This window comes from Aspergillus ruber (genome assembly GCF_000600275.1).
Source record: "Aspergillus ruber CBS 135680 unplaced genomic scaffold scaffold00017, whole genome shotgun sequence".
NCBI lineage: Eukaryota > Fungi > Ascomycota > Eurotiomycetes > Eurotiales > Aspergillaceae > Aspergillus > Aspergillus ruber.
Window position 1 is genome coordinate 453,682 of NW_024467313.1, and position 10,014 is coordinate 463,695.

General features: G+C 49.4%; 5 protein-coding genes across 5 annotated transcripts; 2 read left to right on the forward strand and 3 right to left on the reverse strand.

Annotated features, from left to right (window-relative positions):
* Positions 1-62: 62 nt before the first annotated feature.
* EURHEDRAFT_458116 (chaperonin-containing T-complex subunit CCT3) lies at positions 63-1,959 on the reverse strand (the record flags this gene model as incomplete). The annotated part of the gene is made up of 6 exons (XM_040784476.1): positions 63-152; positions 203-840; positions 891-1,481; positions 1,537-1,745; positions 1,807-1,873; positions 1,935-1,959. 6 exons carry the CDS (start codon positions 1,957-1,959, stop codon positions 63-65), a joined length of 1,620 nt encoding a protein of 539 aa, XP_040637975.1.
* A 293-nt stretch (positions 1,960-2,252) lies between these two features.
* EURHEDRAFT_413510 (uncharacterized protein) lies at positions 2,253-3,431 on the reverse strand. The gene has a single exon (XM_040782188.1). The coding sequence runs from the start codon at positions 3,323-3,325 to the stop codon at positions 2,456-2,458; it is 870 nt and encodes a 289-aa protein (XP_040637976.1). The 5' UTR covers positions 3,326-3,431; the 3' UTR covers positions 2,253-2,455.
* Positions 3,432-3,923: 492 nt separating this feature from the next.
* Positions 3,924-5,293, reverse strand: EURHEDRAFT_458499 (putative Zn-dependent hydrolase/oxidoreductase family protein; the record flags this gene model as incomplete). The annotated part of the gene is made up of 4 exons (XM_040784511.1): positions 3,924-4,302; positions 4,358-5,002; positions 5,062-5,109; positions 5,169-5,293. 4 exons carry the CDS (start codon positions 5,291-5,293, stop codon positions 3,924-3,926), a joined length of 1,197 nt encoding a protein of 398 aa, XP_040637977.1.
* Positions 5,294-5,855: 562 nt separating this feature from the next.
* EURHEDRAFT_378552 (bifunctional AAA family ATPase chaperone/translocase BCS1) lies at positions 5,856-7,401 on the forward strand (the record flags this gene model as incomplete). The annotated part of the gene is made up of 2 exons (XM_040779082.1): positions 5,856-6,005; positions 6,061-7,401. 2 exons carry the CDS (start codon positions 5,856-5,858, stop codon positions 7,399-7,401), a joined length of 1,491 nt encoding a protein of 496 aa, XP_040637978.1.
* A 239-nt stretch (positions 7,402-7,640) lies between these two features.
* Positions 7,641-9,990, forward strand: EURHEDRAFT_101346 (uncharacterized protein). The gene is made up of 3 exons (XM_040777656.1): positions 7,641-7,867; positions 7,916-8,631; positions 8,685-9,990. The coding sequence occupies exons 2-3, from the start codon at positions 7,928-7,930 to the stop codon at positions 9,931-9,933; spliced, it is 1,953 nt and encodes a 650-aa protein (XP_040637979.1). The 5' UTR covers positions 7,641-7,867; positions 7,916-7,927; the 3' UTR covers positions 9,934-9,990.
* Positions 9,991-10,014: the final 24 nt, after the last annotated feature.

Sequence of the window (10,014 nt, forward strand, 5' to 3'; positions counted from 1 at the left end):
TCATACAACTCAAATCGTCGTTGATTATTATGTACGCATTTTCCTTCCAACTTCTAATGCTTTTAATCGTCACCACCACCAACACCAACACCCGCTTGCTGTGCGGACTTGCCGCTGCAAATATCATCAACACGGAGGAGTAGGCATGCAGACTAGAATTTGTTAGTAAATAGCGACTTCTGATGCCAGGGAAATGGCTTACCTCGACAGCCGTCTTGATACTCTGCATCTTAACAGCCTCAGGTTCCCAGACACCGTATTCCTGCATGTCCACCAAGTTACCCGATTCACCGTCAAGACCCCAGTTCACCTGGCCCTCGACGTGCTTGGCCCTCATACGGGTCAGAACACGGATGGGGCTAGCACCAGCGTTTTGGGCCAATGTCCGGGGAATAACCTCCATGGCGTCAGCCACGGCCTTGTATGGCCACTGCTGAACACCCTCAATCGACTTGGCCAACTGGCCCAGCTTAACGGAAACAGCCATCTCCAAAGCACCACCACCAGGGGACAGGCGAGGGTGGAAGATGACGTTCCTGGCAACGGACATGGCGTCCTGCAGGTTACGCTCAACCTCGTTAAGGATGTCCTTGGAGGGACCCCGCAGAAGGATGGTGCAGGCCTTGGGTGTTTGGCATTTTCTAATGAAAGTGAAGTATTCGTCACCAATCTTCTCGATCTCGAACAGGCCACACTGGGTACCGATGTCGGACTCTTGGAGGTCGTCCACGCGGTTCACAATTGTTGCGCCAGTGGCTCTGGCAATACGGTTGTTGTCAGTCTTTCTCACACGGCGGAGGGCTGTGATATTGGCCCTGGCGAAGAAGTGCTGGGCGAGGTCTGATATAACGTTAGATAATTGTCTTAAACATAAGAGCAGAAAAACCTACCGGAAACACCCTTCTCGGTGATGACAACGTCGGGCTTCAAAGCCAAGACAGCATCACACATGTGCTTAACCTGCTCCTCCTCGATCTGCAGCATCCGGTTCCAGTCCTCCTCCTTCGTGAGTTCAATGTTTGTTTGGGACTCTCCCTTCTTATACTCCAGTGGGCAGTCCAGGAGGACGATTCGGGGGTTCTCTATTCTTCTCCGCATCTTGGGATGCGTGATATCCTTGTTGACCATCACACCGTCAATGACCTCGCTGTCCTCAATCTGACCACCGGGGATCTTCTCAATACGGGCATAGCGCTTGATGTCGACCTCTTGCTTTCCACCACCAGCATCAAAGGAGACCGTTCGGACCGCCTTGAGAGCCAAGTCACACATGAGTTTCGACCATCTCGACACGAACTTCGTCCCGATGGACGACTGGATCAGCTTATACATCTCGTCATCGTTGTGAATATCGACGGGCGTTGAAACCTCCTCGACGATAGCAAGGGCATCTGCCAAAGCACGCTTGAAAGCCGAGATGATGACGACCGGGTGGATGTTGCGTTCGAGCTGGGGGATGGCCTGGGCAAGCATTTCACCGGCTATTCACGTCAGCACACTCCTCAATCTCTAAGATAAGCAACCCGGAAAACCTACCCAAGATAATAACAGTTGTAGTTCCATCTCCAACTTCCTCATCCTGAGTACGACTAAGCTCAATCATACTCTTCGCGGCCGGGTGTGACACTTCAATTTCTCGCAAAATAGCATGCCCATCGTTGGTCAAGACGATACCACCCATCGGATCCAGCAGCATCTTCAACATGGCCTTGGGGCCAAGGCATGATCGAATGATATCGGCGACACTGAGGGGTTGAAATTGTTAGATGGCAATCGGACAGATACAGGTGTTCGAGTTCCACGTACGTCTTAGCAGCGGCGATGTTCGAGAGCTGTGCTTTACGACCAACCTGTCTGTCACCAGCATTGGTGTCTGAAGCCGGTTAGCAATATGTTGAGTATAACAGGTAGCATCAAGCAAAGAAGCCACTCACTCATTACCACCACTGGGGCTTGCATCTTGGCGGTGGTTGTCGCTCGGTTTGCTTCGGGAAAAGAAGGGATTTGAGACCGGATTGATGAGAGCAAATATATCCAACCTCGTCAAAACAATAGAAAACACGATAATCAGAAAGTTGTGCTGCTGCTCAATGCCCGCATTCCCGTCAAATTTCCAGCGAACTCCAGAAGTGGGATTGCGGCCAGAAGCTCACCGCCTTAAGCCCCATTGGGTTAGTGTGTCTCCTTTTTGAACAAACAGAACAAACACCAGACTATCTACAGCATGTTGGATAACTTCACTTGCCATTAATATTTCCCTTATTATTAGTACAATCATTATTAACATGACTATCTGTTGCAACGGATATCATTGCATTCCAGATTAGCCATTTCCAACATATATGTTGGCCAACCGCTTGTCCCTAAAACCAGTTTCCTAACCTTTCCCAATGGCTCTTAAGACGAGTCCAAGTCGAGCACAAAGATGAGACACCGTACAATGCATGAAGACTAACTAACCCTTCTTGAAAGCCATGCTCATCTTCTGCATACTCTTTTTAACGCGGCCGCGTAGCGAGGGCTTTCCCTCCCCCAAAGCCCGGGCAGAAGCCTGTCTATCTTTTTCCTCTTCCTCTTCCACGAGATTTTTGTAACACTGCGGAATCCCAACATGCACCTGGCTCTCAATGTTCTTCAAATGCCTTAGAGCAGCCTCCTCCTCGCGACGCCGCTTGCCACTCAGACGACTATAGATACGATCCTTGATCGAAACCTTCTTCTCAACCCTGCGTCGTCTGGTCGCAGCCGCCAACATGACATTGGTCTCACCACCAGTGCACTCCGTCAAATACTCGAGGTTATCCTTGGTAAGCGGGAGCGGAGAATCAGGCGCAAGACGAGCACGCTCATGCGCTTCTAAATCATCCAAACCAGGACTATTCTTGCGACGAACGTTGTCGCGATTCGCATGGAAACCCACATTGGGCATGGAAGGAAAGCGATACAACATGTTTTTGAACCAGTTATCCCCGCGAGCCTCCTTCTGAGTGCTAACCTTGCGGATTTGGACGTGGGAGTTCTCGCGATGAATACGTTCCATGCGTTCCTGTTGGATTTCACGCATGTTGGTCTGGAGGTGATCGGGGAGCTGGGACATGGCGTCTTCGTCAAGTTCGTAGATGACCTCTTGCTCGTTCTGGGGATGGTCATCTCTTTTGGTGGCGTTTTTGTCGTGGGCGTAGGCATTCTTGTTCTGGCTAGTCTTGGATCCGTGACTGCCCACCCCGTGTCCTTCGACATTCTCATCTTCTTCTTCCTCACTGCTGCTGGTGCTCCAGCGACTGACTTCGATTACGTCGGGGCCGGGTTCGGGAGGCCTCGACATGGTGAAAGTAGGGTTGAATGAATCCCAGGGTTTTATTGATAGAATAAAGAGTAAACGGAGCGAAGCTAGAAATTGGTTTTTTTCTTTCTTTTTTTTCTTTTCTTTCTCCTACCTCTCAAAAGAGGAATGTGAGAAGTGAATATGGTTTTCTTTCAGTTTATTTTGCTTTCCTAGGCAACCTCTAATTTTATGGTCTCCATCGTTGAATGGGCTTACAGGTTGTAACCTAGGAGATTGTAGAGATGATACATTTCCTGGCACTCTAAGCTGGTGTAGTTATTTAGCATTAATTATAGTGATAACTAGAGACAAAGGGATTTAGATTATCTATTAAAACGGTTTAAATGGGCAACAATGGCCCCAAGAGACATTTGTATAGCTTCATAGTGGTAATGTGGCTATATGCCATACTTCAAATCCATTATTTGCATAGCATTCACTCAAAAACATCCATGACTCATTTCAATTTAATTCCAAAAGTAGTGAAAGTCAAAGATAACAAGAGAATTAAAAACCATATAGCTAATAGTACAGACCGCTCAAGCTACTATACAGAAGACGTACAAGTCCCACCACACCCAAAGCAATAAAAACATATCTAAAACTCCCGACTCTCCCCAATATCACAAACATCAAAAACCCCCTCTTCAGCGATATCCTCCTTCCGCAAATACTCCTTCAACTTCCTCGGCGGCTCCAGAACATCCTCCTCAGTAAGCACCCACGTACCCCAATGCATACCCAGCGCTCGCTGACACTTTGTGTCTTTGAATATTTGTACAGAGTCGTGCGGGTCGGCGTGCATGGGACTCATGATGTATCGGGGTTGGTATGCGCCGATGGGAATTAGACCTAGATCGAAGGGTCCGCGGTATTTGCCGATTTGCTTGAAGGCTGGACAGGAGGGGAAGTCGTATTCGGGGGCGTGGTCATCGACATCGTCGGGGAGTTGAGGGACGGCCCTGTAACCGGTGTCTCTGCATTGTAGTTAGTATATTATACATTGTGAGGGAAAATAGGAAGGCCGCATACCCAGCAAAGTATACTTTACGTCCTCCCGATTCGATAGACCATGAAGACCACAATGTCTTGGACCTATCGAAGAGACCGCGTGCACTCGTATGTTGACATGGCAAGCAGCCAATGCGAGCTTTGATATCCGCATCCTTCGCTTCAGAAGCGCCATGTGGCGTTTCCACATCCGTAGCTGGCGCTGACCCTTGCGATGGCGAGAGGATGATATCGCGCTCATCCCACCAGTCCAGTTCAGTCATATTATTAATTCCACAGCTGTCGAACCACGCCTTGTTCCCCAGCGGAGCGAAGAAATGACAATTCGGATGCTTTTCAGATATCTCCTTCACGGTTGGATACGACAAGTGATCGTAGTGGTTATGTGAGATCACGACTGCGTCGACAACGGGTATGTCTTTGATTTCACACGGCATCTTTGTGTAACGCTTCGGGCCCATGAAGGAGCAAGGGGAGCAGCGGTCCTCGAAGACCGGGTCGAAGAGGACTCGCAGGCCGCTGGGGAATTCGACGTAGTAACATGCATGGCCTAGCCATGTTGCTCGTAGGTTGGATGTTTCTCGGGAGGGGAGGAACTCGGGTTTCTGGACTGGTACGGTTGGAGGCTTCGTGTCGGGGACGTTACCTTTACCAGATACCCGGCGGCTTTAACAGACTAGGTTAGGAATTACTTTGGTCAATGAAAGGTAGTTGGTTTGTCTTACTGAACCATGTGTCCGAGGATCCCAAAGAAGTCATGTTGGTACCACGAACTGTATAGTTGGTTAATCATATGTGCTTTTTGCTCTCTGGAAATTTCTCAAATGCTCACTCCCATGGATTCTTGAACCCCTCCTGAAGATGATGGCTTTTCTTTGACGCATCCTCTGGCCCAGGAGAGATTGGAGAAGTAGAGACCGTGAGGGCATAGAGGACAGCCGCTGTTGACGAACTCATATTGCGCTTTGCGAAAAGTAGATTGGAACAAGGAGGCGTACTTCTAGTCTGTTTGCGAAAGAAGAAGAACCAGCGCTGGTATGATCGCATTTGCGAATCTTCGTTGTCGCGGAGTCGAAGCTGTTGTATAGGCAGTCAGACAATACAATGCCAGGTTATCGCTGATTCTTATATAGTCCAATGCTTTATAGCCACGAAGCTGCAGGATCATGTCATCCAATCAACCTATGAATTCAGAAGGCCGAGAAAATTCATGGATGTTAATGTTAAGTTCGTTATCTCCGCATTGACGGATTCGGTCATTTCAGTCCCTCCGCGGGGTGGGGAGGGAAATAGCAACACGAGTCACCAAGTCGGGTGAACTTGAATGAACACTGTCTCATCCAGCCTTTCATTCAATTTTAGAGACACCTGAAATACTGATGGGTTTCATCAATCCAATTTGAGACCCTTATTCCCGAACGGTCGTCGGACCATCTTAACTCCGATGACGCTTTTATCGTTATCTGATGAAGATGGATGAATTCCACCAACAACCAGTCATTGAGTTAATTACAGAGGAATGGAGCCAAATGGACCGCCCAATGCTCCGGGGCTGCCCTCGTCTGGCGATCTGATCCAGCAAAGAAAAGATGCGGTTCAGGCGGCGGCGCAGTCCTCTGGAGACGGAAGCTACCTGTCCCAGCTCACCAGCAATCCTTTCTTCACGGCGGTACGTTACTATATAGAATAAGGCATAGGAAAGTCGCTAACTCTACGCTGTATAGGGCTTTGGTCTTGCAGGTCTCGGAGCAGGTCTGAGTTTCGCACAAAAAGGCCTTCGACATGGCGCTGCACTCCTCCGAAGACGGATGCTCGTGGATGTCGAAATCAGCATCAAGGATGATTCGTACCCGTGGTTTCTGCACTGGATGACATTATACCAACAATCTCATACTACTGCTCGCACAACGGCCGCAAAGTCCGGTTTCATGGACTCGTTACTCCAACGGTTAACGCCCGGGATGCGCCATCTCTCTATCCAAACGCAAAAGGTCGAGCATTCGAACGGAGCGATTCACACACATTTCGCACTAGTTCCTGGGCCTGGAAAGCATGTCTTGCGGTATAAGAATGCGTTTATCTTTGTCAATCGAATGCGGGAGGCCAAGTCTGTTGATTTGCAGACGGGCCGGCCGTGGGAGACCATTACGTTGACCACGCTCTACTCTCATCGACATGTTTTTGAAGAGCTCTTCACGGAGGCACACGCATTTGCAGCCAAGGCGCATGAAGGAAAGACGACTATCTATAACAGTTGGGGTACGGAATGGAGGCCATTTGGACATCCACGGCGGAAGCGTCCGTTGGAATCAGTGATTCTTGACGAGGGCGTTAAGGAGCGTATCGTCATGGATGTCAAAGACTTCCTGGAAAGCGGCAAGTGGTATCACGATCGTGGGATTCCCTACCGTCGTGGGTATCTACTCTACGGGCAACCGGGTACGGGTAAAAGTTCGTTTATTCAGGCTCTGGCTGGCGAGTTGGACTATGATATCGCAATCCTGAATCTGAGTGAGCGTGGGCTTACCGACGACCGCTTAAACCATCTTCTCACCATTGTTCCCAATCGGACACTAGTGTTGCTGGAAGATGTGGATGCGGCCTTTGCCAACCGTCGACAAACAGACGTAGACGGCTACCGTGGCGCTAACGTAACATTCTCCGGACTCCTCAACGCCCTGGATGGTGTTGCTAGCGCCGAGGAGCGTGTCCTCTTCCTGACCACGAATCATGTCGACCGTCTCGATCCGGCTCTCGTCCGACCTGGCCGGGTAGACATGACTGTCCGTCTGGGCGCCGTCACCCGCTACCAAGTTGGCCGCCTCTGGGATCGGTTCTACGGGGAACTCGATACGACTGGCGCTTATCGACACACATTCCTCACGAAATTGGAGAAGCTTGGGCTGATTGAGGACGAGAATGGTCAACAGGCCGATCGGTCGAGAACCACCAGCGCTGCGGCTTTGCAGGGCTTGTTTTTGTATAACAAGGATAACATGGAGGGAGCCATTTCAATGGCTGAAGCTCTGACGTACTCGGTTCACGAAGAGGCCATGGAAAACTGATATATTATTATACCACTGTACATATTTTCAAAATTTCTTCATGTGATACTCAGACCTGACTACACAAATAACACCAACAACTCCCATCCAATCCATTCAAAGCCAGATATTCTCAACGTCATATAAACAAGAATCAATTTGATTGTCCTGTCGAAGCGCCCTGATCAAAATCATGCTATCAACAGTCGAAGAGTAGCCAATCACCGGCTGGCCAGCTTAAGCGCCGGCGATGAACAGTGCAGCACATTTCATGCAGCACAACGGCCTTTCTCCATTTTGGTGCAAGCTTGACGCCCCGATGGTTTTCCGTGCAATTCTTCAGACGAGGGCGGGTGTGATGATATATGTCCTTCTTCCCGCTGAGAACGAAACCTTGTCTGCTTGCATCTCCCTCAGCTGCATCAACTAGTATACTTTTATCTTCTTCGACTAAAGTTTCTTGTCTGTCTGAATATTCTGTTGTAAAGTATGTCGTCGTTCAGTTAACTAGATCAATCAGCTGACCTATCAACAGAATATATATGAAATGAGCCAGTTCCGCCTCTTTCCCCCTCTCACCCCAACATCATCATCCAAAGAAAACCTTCCCTCCAGAGGAGGCAGAGGCAGAAAAGTCTTAGTCGACAACACTTCCTCATCCACACCAACTCTCCTAGAAGACCTAAAAGGTTCCCGAAAAACCGACGCCGTGCTCCGTCAGATTAGGGAGAATGCAAAAGTCATCCAACCGCCAAAGCCACCGCCAAAAACACATGTGACCAAGCCAGCTGCAAAATTCTCTGATAGACTGCATGGTGTGGGTCGAGGAGATGGTGATGAGAAGAGGCAGGAACGGAAGCCGGAGCGAGTGGCTTTATCTAGCTCAAGTACGCTTGTGGAGAATCGGTCTCCGGGGAGATTCTCAGCCTTGAGCATTCCCATTAGATCAGTCTTTCCGCGGTATAATCCGAATCTGCCTCTCAATCAGCAGGACTATTATCCGCAATTATCAAGCAGCAACTCAAGATCCCACCAGAAACAAAAGGGTCTGGTCCTCTCGCCGGAGCCGGATATCGACCGTACCCTAGGACCGAAAACCGTGCCGGCAAGTGTAATGGACTTTCCACCGGGTGTTCTCGACTCTACAGAGGAACTGTATTCCTCTACAGCAGATCTCCAAGGCCTTTGGGAAGCTGCCAATGGCCAACGACCAGATTATCCTACTACAAACTTCAATTTGCGCCTCACACGGTAACCCTCTACCCACCTTCTCTTTGCTGAAAGCAACCGCTGACCTGTAGCAGAACCGACCCAACAACATTTACATTCAGCTCCTCCCAACACCAACACTCTTTCTACACCCTCCGACTCACCACCCCCACCGAGCTAACAATCTCCCGAACAAACCCCTCCAAACCAACCAACAGCATCCCAATCATGACCCTAACCCTCGAGAATTGCACCCGTCGCGAACCCCCAAACGATGGCCTCGTTTCAGTAATTTCATCTCGCATAGCAGCAATGCTCGCCATTGAGCAGGTCGACGAACTCGTGAAACAGCAGCATCTAACGCCATCGGAAGCGCTAGAGGCGGAAAGGAAAGCGCTTAAACGAGCGGAAGAGCAGGAATCTTGTCGTTTGGTGTGGAATCAAGATCTTCGTTTATTCACGCTTGAACATCCATCGTTCTCAAAACAGAGTACGCCAGCACTGGTTGGTGCTGCTGGAATCCCGCTTTCACCTGCACGGTCTAAGGGATCTGGTGCTGTACATATCACCGTCTCGGCACCATCACCAAACGATAACAATTTTCAACCACCAACAATCCTAGCAACGATACCCACACCCTCAAACTCCACATCCACAGACTCTTCCCACCTCGCACCAACACCACGTACCTCAACTCTCCCACTCACGGACACAGATGGCCCACTAGCATCCCTAGATCTCTCTACTAAAACACTACATATCTCCTCGGGAGCAGTCATCGCGACGATCCCATCATTATACGCGATTGACTCCGTAGTTGCGGGGGTCCTGGCCGTTGCTGTTGCGGATGAGGGGAGCAGGGGTGTTCTTATGGGAATGGAGATGGGGATGGGAACTGGACGGTTTCAAAATCAGAGTACAAGGCAGGAATTGGTTTCATCAGTTGCGGAGAGGGATGATGCGGTGATGGGATGTGCTCTTGTGGAGGGAGTTAAATCGGGTCCTAACACAAGCACGGTTGACAACGATAAGCAAAAACCCAGCGATGATACCCCCAAACCCTTCTTCTGGAACTGGCTCCGCAAACCCCACCCCCGAGGACCGAAACAAAAGAAACAAAAAAACAAACAAATCGTGATCGAAGAATTCGACCTTGAGAAATACGGCCGGTATGGACCTAGTTCCTCACGGGAGGGAGAAAAACTACCTTCTATCGCACGGGGAGTGTTGAGGGTGTTGTTCTGGGGGTTAGACCTAGTGGTTAAATTGTTGACAGCCACGGTCAAGATGCTGGCTTGGGTATTGGTTAATCTGACGAGGTGTGTTACCAGTGAACGATTTTGATAGCAATAGCAATAGCAATAACAATAGCATTAATGATCCATTACAACATTAAACACTAGTACATACATTTACACCGACATT

What these genes read in the sequence shown, in the direction of transcription:
- EURHEDRAFT_413510 (XM_040782188.1), bottom strand. Translation starts at nt 3,325, where the DNA reads ATGTCGAGGCCTCCCGAACCCGGCCCCGACGTAATCGAAGTCAGTCGC.
- EURHEDRAFT_101346 (XM_040777656.1), top strand. Translation starts at nt 7,928, where the DNA reads ATGAGCCAGTTCCGCCTCTTTCCCCCTCTCACCCCAACATCATCATCC. An exon ending in TTCAATTTGCGCCTCACACG is followed by an intron (nt 8,632 to 8,684) that starts GTAACCCTCTAC and finishes GACCTGTAGCAG; the next exon opens with AACCGACCCAACAACATTTA.